Below are 16,912 nucleotides of genomic sequence, written 5' to 3' on the forward strand. Positions count from 1 at the left end.
AATGTCAACCGTTGAAAAGGTTACAAAAGTAAACACATTTTCCTGATTATAATGGCTCTTTTGTCTCCATCCTAACTCGATCATCCACTGTTTGGGTTTCTCAATGTCAAATGAATGTATTTTAAACATTAATCCAATTTAACCGACTTTAACCTGCCCAGTTAAAGGTTTCTGTAAACATTTTTTTTTTTTAAACTGTATGGTGAAATTGTTTGTCAGCACAAATACTGCTCTTCTGCGAAGCCAGAACAAATACAAATCCACCAAATGTAAACCTGAGTCAGAAAGACAGAAACAGCCAGAGATCCTGGTAAAATCCTGCTAGAAAACAGATTTTTTATATGACTGCATACTGAATATTTACCCCTGGCTTGTAAAAGAGACTTAGAGACTTGTTGCTCTTGTGGTTAGTGGTAACTGATTTAAATGTTTGTACTCGCTGTGATATTGTTTTTATTATTGTTGCTTGCTTTTTCCACAGGTACACTTGCACTTATAGCGGTTCATGTTGTTTAATTGTAACTTGTTTAACTACATGCTCTTATGGTTCTTCCCTTTGGCACTTACTTTGGTTGTTCACAATGTGTGCTTCATGTTTTGGCTACTCGCGATGTTTTGTGGCTATCTTGTTGTTATGATCAGTGACCTATGCACTTTGTAAAGCTCTCTCTTGGAAGTCGCTTTGGATAAAAGCGTCTGCTAAATGAATAAATGTAAAATGAATAAATGTAAATGTAAAAGCTGCTGATGCATTGTGTTTTATGAAATGTGCAATGAAATGGCTCCCTATGACTCATAATAAAGGAAAGATTTGAAATAATGATATTAGACATCTCAGAGAAGTTGCATTAAAGTTAATATTTAACTAACTCAAAAAATACTTTCCCAAGCTTTTAATTGTATAACTTTTTCACGGTTGTGAATACTAATGTATGACATTCCCTCAAACATAGTTCTAACACATAAGAGGGTACATCTGTATTTGTGACTTGCATGGACCCAACCTACCTAAGAGAACTCCACTGGTGGTCTTCTGCAAATAACAGTGATCTACAGCAAGACAAAAAGGCTGCCATACCGGTTCTTGGCCCATCCATCCTGGTCCCCCCTCGCTAATCACTCCGCAACCACTTTTCTAGTTTATCAGGATTTATAGGTCTACAACACAGCATAATACATGTGCTTTCACAAACCACAGAATACAGCCATAGAGAACCAATGGCTGAATCTGCCTGTCTATCCTTAGGATCCCCTGCGTCTTAAATGATTGCATAGCACTGTATAAATACTGACAAAGCTAGAAATAGACATTTCATAAGCCAAGCTGTTTCTTTTAAAGTCAGAAAGTATGATTTAGTTTGACAGTTGTTATATTTTTCTTAATTTAATGTAATGTGTAAGTGTATGAGGCCAAGAACTCCATGTGTTGTTGTTTACAGTACATACAGACTCAGGACCATGTTGAGCTGTTTTCTTGTGTATGAAGGGATATATTGTTTCATTGGGATGCTCCAGGCAAAAGTTTGAAGAGTTTGGCAGTGGGATCTATCTGATGTACTGCCATTGTTTTTGGCTGTTGAGACCTCATTAGCTTCACTTATACGGTCTGAATTCCTAAATGACAATACATATATGGAATAACTCGGGTACACTCCGAAATGTGTGGTGTCTAAGGGAGTGTGTGGTCAGGACCACCGCTTCAACCATGGCTCTGGGTTCTAGAGGTAAAAACGTTCTTTCACTTCTACTTTGATTTGTCCCTAATACAAAACTCCATCAATTAAAAACTGTCATGACAGCCATGTGATAAGGGAACAAATACAAACTGACAGGCTTCAGCTATCGACGCAGACACAATGCTAAATATGTCAGAAATAGCCTAAACACATTTGTTTGGAATAGGCTACTAATGCATATTAATGTGGTGTCTTTTAGATGCTGATCCTGACTGCCACTAAAAAGCAAAAAATAGGGAGTGTATGTCTTAGACTCAGATAAAAACTAGGATCATGTTCTTGGAGCAAACGTATCATGCAACTTGACAGCTAAACAACTTAAAGGGACACGCCTGCCTCCTGTGAAGATTGCAGCCAATCGCACAAAACACTACATAAGATTCTCAACGGGCGCTGACCTGTTGAATTATTGACTTCAAACGACAGAGGAGTTGAGATAATTCATGGTGTTGCGATTGACTGGATTTGAATTGAAGAGAACATGAAAACTAGGATCATTGCGGACGTTGCAGACCGGGACAAAACTGCTTCCATGCGCATTCAAAAAGGTAGTTTTAACTGATGGGTTGATGACATCACTATTTTTTTAGTATAGGCTACTGTAAAGTAGGCTACATATTTTTTTCTGTTGTTTGATCATAATGTTTGAAAGCTATTTCAATACAATGTTGTCAACCGAAACAGTTTGATGTATGTCCATTATACTGAACGGCAAACTCTTTATGTTAGAAACTAAAATATTGGAGAATTTTGATCTTATTTTAATGAATTTGCTTGACAAGTAACTAGGTTTTCTCGCGGTTGGATGAAAATTAGCAGCATTATACTCTAATTGTGACTACGATTATTAAATTAAATAGAAATAGTAGTTTGGGCTTGCTTCAACCTAAATTATATTCATTTATAATTAGGTCATACAATAAGTATAATATGCTGTATGCATTTACATAGTGTCTGTGTTTTGAATGACAGAGACGATGATGAGGAGAAGAAGATGTCTCTTGCTGGTACTGGGCATGCTCTGTCTCTCTCTCCTCCTGGTTGTCCTCGGGATCTACACAACCACACGCACAGAAAGTTTGAGCATCATCGGTTACTCCTCCGGAGTCATTGTGAGTGTCTGCATCTTCATAATTTAGCTGTCTATGTGCCTGTAAACAGCCAGGACTGTATATACGGACCATGAAAGAAACAGAGCAAAATGGAAACTTTAACTCCACTTTGAATTTCACTTTCTTGTAAAATAATAATTACATGTGATGTGGTTAGCCTCAAAGTACGTTATAATGTTGTGTCGATCTTGTTTAAGATTTTTTTTAAACATGGGGCTTGGCAGGTGACGAAAATGAAATAATTTTATGACAGTTACTAAGAAACAATATTACAATTGTAATTTACAATTTTAAAGGTTTACTATAGAATGCGCCAGAAATTGTGTTTGTGAAAGTTTTGTGTTTATCATGTTCTGAGACTGTATGCTGTTTTATGCAGTTGGCTTTTGGATCCTTCTTGGGTGTTCTTGGACTCTGTCTTGAGGAAAACCGCAAGCAGCTGGTATATTCTCCTTTTTTGTCTCATTCCTTACCTCCTAATTTCCCCTCCTCTCCCAACAGTCTCTCTCTCTCTCTCTCTCTCTCTCTCTCTCTCTCTCTCTCTCTCTCTCTCTCTCTCTCTCTCTCTCTCTCTCTCTCTCTCTCTCTCTCTCTCTATCTTCATGGTTATCTGATCCTCTTGATCCCACTTGCTCGTTGTCTCACACTTGATTTTGCATGACCTGGAAACCCTCTATCAGAAACATGTTTGTCTCTCCTGCAGATTGTGGCAGCCATCGTTTTTCTCAGCCTCGGGGTCATGACCTCTTTCCTCTGCCTGGTGGTGGATGGTGTCTTCATCGTCTTCAACATGGTGAGTTGGCAGAGGCATGGTGCCTTCTGCGCAAAAAAAATATTTAATCATTCAGTATTCCAGGTATTCCTCGATTAACTTGTTTTTAGTCATCACAAGTCCTTATTTTCATATTTTCTTTCTTACTTTTTGAATGAAAATATTTTTTGTATCACTACTCCTCTAATGCACAACACGGGTCTAAAATGACCCACATTAATTTCCTATGATATTTCATGTATGGCTGAGTGTTTCTTTGCCATGTCTTTTAAAATCAATGTATTTGATAATTATTATTAATTATTAATATTCCAAGTATTCATTAAATATCTTGTTTTTGATCGCCACAAATACTTCTTTTTCTTTTCTTACTTTATAAACAACCATTGTTTTTGTGTCACTACATTCAGTTTACAGACATGGGTCAAAAATGACTCATATGTATTCCTATGGAGTTTGATAGAAACTTTTGATATTTGTTAATTTTTGCAATTTGGAACATATTTACTGTGGATAACCATTCATATGCCACACATTTCACAACTCAAACCGGCTGCTTTTAGGCTGGGAGATGTTCATCAGTGACAACATCATTGAGGAGGTTCTGAAATGCAACAACTTAGAGATGAAGAGCTGCAGCAGCAAAGGGAAAGATTGGAGAAGCATTGACAAACAGGAATTCATGGCCTCTTTCAGTTTGTCCCTCCTTGCAGGCAAGGACAAGAGCTTAGAGGTTGTCTTGCGGGAGCGTTTTTGGATCCAATTGGAAAATCCAATGTATAAAGCCACCATGGGGCTATAGAGATATGATGATATTACCAGCTTGACTTTTGATGACAAGAGGAACAGGGCTTTGTGACAAGAAACCAAATCAAGTGAGATGCCAAGTTCCGAATTTTTCCATGGTCAATGGCAACATGACCATGGTGAGCTATGTGCTGAAGAAGGGAAAGGCTGTTGTCCTTCTGACCATGCATGATGGCAAAGCAGTGGATGAGAACAATATTGTGATCCAGCACTGTAACAAAAGAAAAGCAGGAGTGGACACAATGTTTCAGATAGTTCGCACCTACTCGTGTAAGTGGAGAACACAGAGGTGTCTGGCACAATGTGCTGGATGTTGCCACCCTCAATGAGTACAGTAACTTCTACACCAACACCTTCATTACATGGGTGGTGTGACCAAGCGGCAGTTCATCAAGGAGCTAGGCAAGGACCTTGTCATGCCACATAAGAGGCGCATGAAGGCCAAATCACAGCTACAAAAGTATATTACAGAGGTGATGGAAAGATGTTTCCATAGTGAATACATATGGATCATTTTTGACCCATGTCTGTAAACTTGATGTAGTAACACAAAAACGTTTTTTGCTCAGAAAGTAAGAAACACAAAAAATTAAATTATGATTTGAGGTAATCAAAAACAAAATACTTAATGAATAATTTGAATTTTAAATAATGAAATAAATCGATCTAAAAAGATATAGCAAATAAACACTCAGCCATACATGTGTAGGGGGTTAAATATTGTCCAAACAACCAAAACTAATTCCCCTATGGTTTAAAGGAAGATGGTAAACTGAACAGTGTATTAACATGAACCAAATAATGCAAATACAAATAGAAATATAGCTGCAGGCAGCAATGGCGGGTTGCTCCTCAACATTGCAAACCATTACAAATTTGGAATGACATTTCAAGACAATTGAATCAATGGCTGATTTTAAGTAATTTTTTGAAATTCTTCACAAATTGTCACTGTAGAGAAATATACATGCTGACGACATCATGGTTTCTAAAGACTTTTTTGTTCCCAATTGGCAATAAGGCATGCGTACCAACTTTCAGACATCTTGGCCTGATGGGGTCAAAATGCCACCCTTTTGAAAGTGACAACTTTGAAGCAACTTTGTTCTGTCAGGCCACCTGTGCTCTGGTCAGGCCCATCATGCAGAGATCCATTCTTTAAAAGCTTTGATTACAACAATAACTTTATGAAAGTGAGGATACACTTCACTAAAGGACGTGTATGTAGGTTATGTACTACTACTGCTGGCTCTGCCCACACACTTTCCCCATCCATGCTGTTTCCCTCTTTCCCAGCGCAGGTCACGCCAAGGCATAAATGCGGCGGCCGCATGATGATTAGAAGTAGCCCAAAAAACATACCATACACAGTGACACTGTTTTCAAAATTCCCCGAAACCGGTTAGAAAACCATGGCTACAGAAACTCTCCCTGAATTGAACTCTCTCTAGAGTCTCAGTCAAACACAACTGACAAGAGTCATGCCGGGAACTGGACCAAGATAGAGCTAATGTCCAGCTGTTTGCAAGTGTACCTTGTGATGGTACTGCAGCTTGACAATACTTTATCATGGTCAGACTCTCTGATCCCATTAAATTACACAACATGCACAATCAGGGTGACCAACAGTATTATTAACATGAAAGCTTGTCTCGGGGGTCATGCATGTGATCTCACTACAAGCTTTTGGTTAGACGTGACGACCACGTTAGCAAGGTATTTATATTCATGTTTTGTTTGTGATTGAATGGTAATGTCAGCTAGCTATAAACAATGTTAGTTAGCTTGGCTAAAATGGTTTTCATAGCAACAGATATCAACAAATCAGATCAATCAAACTTTATTCAGAAAGGGGGAGTGGTGGGAACATATACACTAAAGGTGAAATGGTACGCATTGTTCTGCCTTGAAGCTGCGTGCGCATCCTCATTGTTTGTAATCACAAGACCCCATCTATATGTAAAGATAACATCCAAGCTAGCAATTTCGCCAAATTTGACTGCAGCTTTTTAACATGTACTCTGTTATGGTTGTTGAGTCAAACAACTTGCTAAATGATTTAATGTCTGTTAAATGTCAAATCCAACTATAAATGTATAAAAGAGAGAATTAAACCTAGAGGTTTAAAAGGGTACCTTTTCCTAAACTGACATGCACCAACTCAGAGCACTGAGTTTTAACATTCATTTACACATTTAGTCTCTATTTTTTACTCTACTCTTAACGCATGACTATGTTTAACTTAATGTCAGCACCTCTCTGTCATCAATTGTGTCTGAAGTGGGGGGTGGGGGCTTGTTATCCAATAAATTACACCCCTGAACTTAAAACATATCAATGGCCTACTACAATTGTAAATGTCCTTTGGCCTCTTCTCCAATTGGTCCTTGATACAATTGAATCTAAAATAGATTTTTTTCTTCCATTCTGCAGTTTTTGGGGGCTTTCCATATCAGCACCCATTTCCCAGTTCCTCTATTTTGCACTACTACACTTTGACTTTGAAACTTTCATGTAGGCCCATACTATAGCAGTTACAGATATACAATACAGATGAGAGTGAATAATGGATAATGGTAGTGGGATGGTGTTGCACTGTTCTGCTTCTCTTTTTCACCACTCCTATGAAACATTTGAACCACTGCTTTTGCCTGTTAGTGCCTGCAATGCTGGGAAGAAAACTATAGGACAACAATAATGTTTAATGTAACTGGCCTTTCTAACAGTACAACTGGCCCCAGCTTGGCACCCCAATGGTCTAGAACCTCCCATAGTTGCATTGCAAATCAAGACAAAAGCCTTTTCATTTGGCCCAGTGGCAGACTCATGCTGTTTGAGGTTTTCAAACATCACCACTCATGGACTTCTGCCTAAATTGACATGCACCAACTCAGAGCAATGAGTTTCAACAACCATTAGCACAGTTATTCTATTTTTTGACTCTACTCTTAATGCAAGAGTATGTTTAAGTTATTGTCTGAAATTCTCTGTCAGCAAATGTTTATGGAAGAACCGTCCCTCACCAAATTGCTTTGGTCATGCTTTCTTAAAAGTCTAGTCCTTAGTTTAATTGTGCCAAAGAGGACGATAAAATGACCAAGCTGTGTTTGGTTGATTCAACTTTATGGTTCTGAAGAAGAAAACCTTCTGTTTATTTTAACAGTAGAATTAGCTGTGGCCAAACTAGCTACAGAATGGCTACTAGATCAAGGAGTGAAGGTGGGGGCTTGGTCAGCCCACAATGTCCTGACATGTTGTGTTTGCGTCTCCCCAAGCTCGCACGTGCGTCAAGGGCTCTGGCCCCTTGTGTGTGTGAGAATTTGGAGCACGCGCGCTGAGGAGCAGAGGGAGAGAGGATTTGGGGAAAAAGCTAGCAATTAGCCAAGAATGCATATTTGAAATATTCACAATAAATCTACTTTTCATCTTACATTCAACTTTTTTTCATATTTGTGTACAAAACATTCTCAAGAGTATTCATATGAACTTGTGATTGAATCAGACTATCACTTTTTGACCGGCGGATGTGTAAAGAATTATTTTAGCGTTAGCGATAAATTCGCTTTGCTTGCTTTATATCAATAATTTTTGGAGGTATGAAGTTGCCTTTGCACATGGTAACATGTTGTACTGTCTTCCACCGATATACCAACTTTGGTGTTGATATCTCAAAGATTTGCTGAGATTTGACCAAACGTCCTGTTTCGTTGCTTTGTTGCAGATTTTGATTGGCTGTACCGGACACACGATTTCGAAAATCAAAAATCTGTTGAATAATTGAGTGAAGGTTGCTCTGAGGATGATGTGTGACAATTCTGGGGAAGATTGGACCAGAATTGAAGGAGGAGTAGCGAAAAAACGTGTTTCCTTAATCTTTATTGTACAGAAAAATCCAATATGGCGGACGTTATAGGTTCTTGAGGCTTTTTTGTTCCGCATGAGTAATGAGGCATACATACAAAATTTCAGAATTTTGGGACAAATGGGAAGCAAATGGCATCACTTTGAAAATGGTCAAATTGGGGTGTGGCCTGTAGCGCCACCTTCTTTCTAAAGTGACCCATGTTTGGTATGGTAGTTACTAATGTGCTGCAGTTTCAACATGCCAAATTTCACAACTTTTTACAGTTCTGGTCTATGGGCTGCCATTGACTCCCATAGGACTACCATAATAATACCACCAATAACAATAGGGTTCCCTTCTACCAGAGGAACCCTAATTATAGTTATTTGAGTCTATGGGTTAAATCAGAGCAAGAATGGTCAAAGTAAGGTTAAAATGAAATACGCATTTAATAACATTGCAAATGAATGAAATCAATTGCAAGGCAAATATGTTACAAAATGAAAGTTAATTCTCACCTACGCTACCATGATTATTGTAAACCAGAGATAGAAAGCAAGAGGTGAGCAAGGAGAATGAGTACAAGCCAGAGCTGAGGAGAAGGTCTCAGGAGATCAAGAATCCACAGAACAATGCTTCACCATTCCTTAAATACACAAGAACAACCAATCAGACCAAATCAATGGGGTGTGAGAGCCATCAAGTTAAGAGTCCGCCCAAAAACTCCAGATTTTAGCAATGAGAGGTGGGGGCAGGATGACACCCAACCTTACACATGAAATGTTATAGGAAATGAATGCGGGTCATTTTTGATCCATGTTGTGCATTAGAAGGTGTAAGCATAGCTTGTCTATCAAAGGGTTAAGAAAAGCATACATAGCTTGCTTGTTTGTTGTGTTTTACAATGCAATTAAAACAACAGTGTGTTTTCCATCCTGGCTACAATTGGAGCCTTGTCTGGAATTAAAAGCGTTATGAGAGAGTTTAATATTTGTCATCGACTTCATTGTTGATGCAGATCATTTATCTGTTACTAAAGAACTGGATCGGAAATGTGCAAGGGATAAGTTTCTATACGTTGAACTGTTAGGCCATGTTTGATTCCTTTCTTATGCTTCAGCTCACAGGAGTGACATGCCTGCAGCTGGCAACGTCTAATACTAAAGGCATCTTTATAGGCAGCTGCAGGATCAGACTCCATGTATTATGTTGTCAAACTAACATCATTGTTATGTTTTACAGGAGTAGACATTGCCAAAATGAAAAGAACCCTTTCTTTCCCCTCCCAGGATGTGCGCCCCCTGAAGGCTGGCAGATGTCAATTCTACACCAGCGGAAGCAGCTACATCTATGAAAACTATTACGCCGCTGTATGTACAGATGTTGAGGTCATCATTTAAACTTAGGATGAAGAGCCACCTATGTATGGATATCATGGGTCAATAGTTTCAAGTAAGACTAAATGGTGCCTGAAGTTTACGCTGAGTAGCTGTGACTGGCTTCTTCCTGTGGCAGGTGCCCTGCCGCGGACTAGTAGAGTCCTGTACCATGAATGTACGCAGCGGGACCTGCTACTGCTGTGACCTCTACGACTGTGCCAAGTGAGCTTGAGCCCTCAACTCTCTCTTTTCGTGACTCCTCATTGGTTATTGTATATCAAGATAGACGCACAAGCATTCACTTGTGTTTGCATTCTGTCATCCTGTTCTGCAGTGGAGGATACATGAACAACTACTATGAGTTTGTGGGTGTGCAGAGCTGCCAGGATGTGATGTCATTGTACTTGATGATCTGGCTCATGACCAGCCTTAACCTAGTGGCCTTCTTCATGGGTATCCTCACCACAGCTGTGCTGGGCAGCGTTAAAGACCTGGTGAGACACACACATACGCACGTGCACACACACAGACACACATGTACACACACACAGACACACATGTACGCACACCCTGACACACATGTACACAGACACACATGTACACACACCGACACACACGTACACACACAGACACACACACAGACACACACACACAGACACACACAGACACACACTATGTAATCGGTCAGGAGAACAGAAGGGATCACGTTGCATTCTGTCTCACTTTGCATTAGTTCTGTTCTGTAGATTCACATATCTGCCTTCTTCTCGGAAGATCTGTACAATTGCAGACTAAGCAGTTAGGTCAGAGAGCAGAAGAGCTATAACATGAAATGTAGATTACATTTCCAGCAGCTTTTCCAAAGACATGTGTTCTCAAGATGTAGCTGTGTGGTGCTCTGAATCTAGGTAACTCTAATGCATCGGAATTTCACTACCATGTTTTATTGCTATCCAGTATTTTACACAAAGGGAAGCCTTCTTTCACATTCAAATGTGAAATACCACAGTAAGGAATAGAGATAGCTTTCATCACATGTCTAATGTCTGAGCAGAAACAAGTTAACTAACTCAGATTGCATTATAGTCCCTTCAGCGTGGGGGAAGGGGGGATATTTATGGGACACAGCATGGAGTCCCGTAAAAAAAGCATGAGTGATAGTTTCCCAGAATGACCCTCTTTCCATTCCTACCCTCACTCACACCCACGTACACACCACACATTTGTTTTGTTTTAAGGGGACTTCTGGTCCCCACAAGAATAGCTAAACAAGTCCACACGCACACGCACGGTCGGCGGGGCTGGTGTAACCTGATCTAGGTATTGGTGTGTGTGTGTCTGCTATATAGAAGAGCTTCACCTCGCAGTTGTCCTCGGAAGGGGGAGATGTGTCCTCTCCCACAGCCCCCCTGCTGATAGAGTCCAACACACATGCTGGGAACCAGGTCAGTCACGCACACCTGAACCCTGAAACCCCCAGTGGCGGTTCTAGACACAAATTTTACTGGGGGGGCCAAGGGGGGGGGGCAGTGTTTAATCAGAGGGGCACATTAAAAAACGGAAACAAATGATATTTAAACATTAAATACTTTAATTTTGCTTTACATTAAAATCATACAAACGGCTCTCCCTCTTCCAGCTCCTCAGCTCTCTCAATAGTTTGATATGTTTCTCTAACTTTTTTATTTACTGGGGCAAAAAAGGCTGCAATGTCCCTTCCTCGTTTCATGATGACTACTAGAAGAAGAAAAACGTGTAATTTTTATTTATTTATTCAGTCAGCTCAGGGGGGCCACAGGGGGGGCCAGGGACATTTTTACAGGGGCACTGGTCCCTGTAGGCCCCCGTGTAGAACCGCCCCTGGAAACTCCTAACCCTAACTCTACCAACCCAGACGCCGTGTACCCCTTAACCCCACTGGGAGAAAACACAGGTCTTATACCCACTCATCCTAATCTCCCTAAATCCGAACCCACCACCTACTATGCCCTCCTGTTCCCACCCCCATCCAAAGAAATGTACCAACCAGTTGTGTAGGGTGGAGGACCCTCTAGACGTGAGAAGCTATCCTGACATAACCCTCTCTGGCTGTGCCTGTGCCTTTACACTCTGTCCTGAGGTTCACTGCTCTGGCTGTGCCTGTGCCTTTACACCCTGTCCTGAGGTTCACTGCTCTGGCTGTGCTGTGCCTTTACACTCTGTCCTGAGGTTCACTGCTCTGGCTGTGCTGTGCCTTTACACTCTGTCCTGAGGTTCACTGCTCTGGCTGTGCTGTGCCTTTACACCCTGTCCTGAGGTTCACTGCTCTGGCTGTGCTGTGCCTTTACACCCTGTCCTGAGGTTCACTGCTCTGGCTGTGCTGTGCCTCTACACTCTGTCCTGAGGTTCACTGCTCTGGCTGTGCTGTGGCTTTACACCCTGTCCTGAGGTTCACTGCTCTGGCTGTGCTGTGCCTTTACACCCTGTCCTGAGGTTCACTGCTCTGGCTGTGCTGTGCCTTTACACTCTGTCCTGAGGTTCACTGCAAGGAGCGCTGCCCATTGAGATTCCAGCTCCCTCCTGACTCGTTTATCTGTTTGTTAAACACCCCATTGTTGTTAGTGTTGGAACTTACAACACTTACCGACCCAGCACCAAGGAAAACAAACACATTAGCTGTGCAGCATGATAAAAATGCAATAAATACACTTATCATTTCCATGTAAAACAAAAAATATGGTCCATCTCATGTTTGCCCTCCAAGATCAACATTCTTCAGTAGTAGTTGTTGTGATGTTGTGTACTGAGGTTGTATTGCTTGTGTAAACTGTAGAGGTGTGAGATGTGGATTTGATGTCTGTGTCCTCAAGAAGCCAGACTTTTCTCTCTTGGTAGACCCTCATTTAAGAGCAGCCACAACAACATAGATCTCCAGTGATCCTACTGCTAGCAGAACCAGAAGTATATCCTGAAAAACCAACCACCCATATCTGGAATGTATTGACATGGCTGTTTGTTTTACTGCTCCTATCTAATGGGGCGATCTAAGCATTTGATGGTGTCTGGTCTATTTCACTACACTGTGCATGAAAGAAAACGGAATGACTGCAATCCTCCTCCTGACTGATCTTTTCTTTCCTTCTGTTTCATCAGAGACAGTCCCCGTATTTCTCACCAGGCATTCTCTCTGGCAGCCAGACTGACTCCCTAGAAACCTCCTCTCCAGATCCAAACCCCCCTCCCTTTGCACCCCTCTATAACCTTCTGCCCTTCAAGTCCCAAGGATTCTCCGTCTAATGTCCACTGCTGGTCACCACTACCCATCTCCACCGGACATATCACCTGCAGTATCATCACCCCACCACATCACCACCCCGACGAATCATCACACTGATACATAACCACTTCCACTCATCGCAACCCCAAAATACCACCATCACCCATCACATGACACATCACTATCTAACACATCACAACTAGATACATCACCATCTAACACATCACAACTAGATACATCACCATCTAACACATCACCACACCAACATCATCCTCCTCAACCAACAAATCTGTATAATATTTGTTTCTAGGAACAGTAAACACGACAAACATGATGTGACAGACCATGTGAAGAGAAGCATTCGCAACACAAGGAGACAAATCTATGGAAAAATGTACTGCACAAAATTGTAATGTATCCCAATAATCAGTAACCCTTAATTCGAAGAAAAGGTGACGTTTGTTAAATATGGTGTCAAATGTACATGAAATGTAAATATCTCATTTGGATTGAGTTGTCTATCATGTTTTGAATGCATAACACAACCGTTAAGACTCACTAAGACAACAACTGTTAAAACTCATAAAAACCTTTGTGAAATGTATACTGTAGGTTTACATATACAATATATACCTTGTATACTACATTGTGACTATAAGGTTGCATAATAAAAACGTAGGTGCTGTTTGATCCAACCTTCCTTCTTCTTTCCCCTTTTTAGCAGTGGTCTTTATGGCGACAGTATCTAGATTTACCAAGAATAATTTAATGTGGGTCAGTGATTTCGTTAAGCTTGGCGAAATCTGTTCTCTCTCTCTCGGAACCTTCTAGATTTGAGAGAAGGGCACTGAGGGAAAAAGAGCTCTGGTCAGACAGGACACGGTTTAAAACCAAAAATTGTTTGGTGGACTCTCTCTTCATTCTGTAGATGTGGTTTGCAATGGTAATGTGTGTGTTCCATCATGAACCCAACAATACTCCGAGACAGGAATGTGGACAGACGCACATGAGTTAGGATGCTGTGTGACTATAAACCCAATGTAATCAAATGACCTATATAAAATCTAATTTGCTTACAAATTTAGACAAAAACAATTAGTAACAGAAGTTGTGTTCTTTTTTGCCACTACACTCCCGTGGGGTCAGGGGCGTAGCCAGGACATTATTTCCCTGACCAATGGTGGCCGTGGCCCCCCTTGGCCACCATGTGGCTAAGCCCCTGCATGGGGTCACACATGATGAAAAGTAAAGTAAAAGTAAAGTCTAGTTTATGCAATTTTGAAAGTTTAAACTGAGGGAATTAAGGGTTTTGTCTATGATATTTATGTTTAGTTGCTATTCTCTCATTACAACAGGGATTTGTGGCTCTAAACCATTCTGTCTTGCATTTGTTGAAACAATACATGGCAATAATACTCCATGCTGAAACCACTCACTGTGGTATGGTTCTAGAACTTATAAGTGTAAGGAAACTAAGTTACTGTTAGTAAAGGTACACAACAGCATTTTCATAACCCACAGAGGTCAACAGGCATCTCAATCCTTATATATCAGCCTGCGGAAGACGGGGCGGAGCATTTACATTACATATCTACAGCATTTATATTGCATCTTTATCTGTAATATAAAGGATAATACATCCTGTGACGTGTGTGTATCAGCATTAAATTTGGGGAAGAGGTGCCTCACTGCAAGAATGTCCAGAGTTTGCACAGTGTGGTGCTCTGGCTGGACCATCTCCCAGGCCTTTCTGTGTGGAGTTTACATGTTCTACACATGCTCACATGGATTTCCTCTGTAAAGAACCCCAATTGAAAACGTTCAAAAACATACAGAACAGATCGCTCTCTTACCCATGTCCTTTGGAGCACTTGGACTTGGGCCACAGTTGCCTGGCTGATCATTCCTCCTGGCTGGCCTTGGAGGAATTACAACAAGATGGGAGAAAAACAGAAGGAATGTTATTAGTGGAAACTCAAGCACGTGTGTGCTGGTGCGGCCTCCCTGCAGGCGTTTGCATGTCATCACATGATCAATTAGGGTTTCTTCTTTCTTCATCTTCTTCTTTTGTTGCATAGTTTCCTGTACCTTCTCTCTCCTCACCTCGGGAGATGCTTTTTCTGGGAGGCCAGAGTTCAAAAATCTCATTATGGTTTCGTAGGACAGGAGGATGGACAGATTGATATGAGGCTTGTGAGAGTAACAGCCATAAATCTAATTTTTAATGTGAAAAGAAAGCGTTTGGTTTACTCTACTCTACTCTACTCTACTTTTACCGGGATGTGCTTTTTGGAATTTCTTCTATTCATTTTTATAAATTGAAATATGTATGTCAGCTCCGAAACTGGCACTGGGTTGCAACGCCAACCACTCAGGCTCCAACAAAGGATCACACCATTCATTTTATTAAGGTTGACACCAACAGCCCGACAGACCTTTTATTTCCAATAAAAGTTTACCTTGTCTATGACACAACTGTTGTCACTGTAATAGTGCAAATGTGTCATTCATTCAGAAAGAGATTTTGTCTAATGTCTGCCTTGATACAAAATACAAGGCAGACATTGTTGCTTTTGAACATAATTTGACATAATTATAAGATATCATATTCTACTACATAACCTTGTCTATGTCAGGCTCAACTCCAACCTGGAAGCACCCATAGAAACAGGACCCGCTCACTACCCCCCAAGCCCCCCTCACACACACACACGCACACACACACACACACACACACACACACACACACACACACACACACACACACACACACTCACACACACACACACACACACACACACACACACACACACACACACACACACACACTCACTCACACGCACACACATACCTCTCCCCAGTTGACTGTCTGGTTAGGGGGAGAGACTCAGCTGTCTGGGATCAGGTCTCTTAAGGACATTCTCAGGGGTGTCAAACTCATTTTCACCAAGGGCCACATCAGTATTATGGTTGCCCTCAAAGGGCCAGTTGTAACTACGATGTAACGATGTTTACGTTGTAATACATCGTTTTTAGCTGTAGCTTTTGTGATATTCTGCAACGATTGCTGTCTTTTGATTCTTGGACAATCTGCTGTTTTTCTTGGAGGCTAAATTTGGCATATTTATCTCCGTGTTTGGTGTCCAAATGCAGACGGAGATTATACTCTTTAACGACCGACATCGCCTCATAACACAAAATACTGTGTTTTCTACTTGAAGCACAAACATAACTTTACACAAACTTTCCCATCTTTGTTGAAACTGCCTTCCATCCAGGGCCGGATGCAGGCTTTTTTACTGGGGGTGCAGTGAACATTTCTGGGGGGTATCGGAGAGTATTCTGTTTTATATTGATACAATTTTTAAGACTGCTTATCGATCCTAGTGTTAATCAAACACAACCCAACCTAGGACGTATTCTGGGTTTGATGTGATGCTAAATAGGGACTTCCAAAGTCAAAATGTTTTGGCCTTCATTTGAGCGCAAAATAGCTTTTGAGCATAGTGAAGGTGATGTATTTATCATTTATGACTCCAAATGGTCGACAGGGAAGCTGAAACATGCATCTAGCTTGGCTGAGTACTCTAACCAAGTTTGAGAGCGATACCAATTTGGGTTGAATGCCCGAGGACTTTGGCTGAAAATGTGCATGGGGTACGTTTGCAGAACCGGCTGCATTGAGTGCTGTCATTCAAACCATGCTAGCCTTCACCCACAGTTAAACTTGGAACTTTGCTGCTGTTTCCGACTTCAGCCTGAAGTCTCCCTGCATTCTCATATAGACAGAGCACCCCTGCTTCACACGGACACAGCCAACTGGTTGGCATGACTGAAATTGTAGATTCTACTTAATTAAAGGAATCTTCCCAGCACAGCTGTTTCGAGTGTTTAGCAGAAACAATTACAAACAACAATGGGATAAAGATGGGATGTTGTGAAGGTTGTGAACTACAAGATGATTTGAAAACCAAAACTATTCCTGATAGCTCTTGTGTGAGCTTCA

The 16,912-nt window shown here is 41.0% G+C and overlaps 1 protein-coding gene across 2 annotated transcripts; it reads left to right on the forward strand.

Moving 5' to 3' along the window:
* The first annotated feature begins 2,030 nt into the window (after positions 1 to 2,030).
* On the forward strand, positions 2,031 to 13,601 carry LOC134028982 (transmembrane protein 255B). Of its 2 annotated transcripts, XM_062472925.1 has the most exons (9): positions 2,032 to 2,284; positions 2,709 to 2,848; positions 3,228 to 3,290; positions 3,552 to 3,641; positions 9,561 to 9,641; positions 9,787 to 9,872; positions 9,985 to 10,144; positions 11,000 to 11,095; positions 12,783 to 13,601. In XM_062472925.1, the coding sequence occupies exons 1-9, from the start codon at positions 2,218 to 2,220 to the stop codon at positions 12,924 to 12,926; spliced, it is 927 nt and encodes a 308-aa protein (XP_062328909.1). In that variant the 5' UTR covers positions 2,032 to 2,217; the 3' UTR covers positions 12,927 to 13,601. The 2 variants fall into 2 exon arrangements, with proteins under 2 accessions (XP_062328910.1, XP_062328909.1); XM_062472926.1 differs by lacking the exon at positions 11,000 to 11,095 and having other exon boundaries at positions 2,031 to 2,284.
* The last annotated feature ends 3,311 nt before the right edge of the window (positions 13,602 to 16,912 follow it).

The sequence above is a fragment of the Osmerus eperlanus genome, chromosome 11 (genome assembly GCF_963692335.1).
Source record: "Osmerus eperlanus chromosome 11, fOsmEpe2.1, whole genome shotgun sequence".
Lineage (NCBI taxonomy): Eukaryota > Metazoa > Chordata > Actinopteri > Osmeriformes > Osmeridae > Osmerus > Osmerus eperlanus.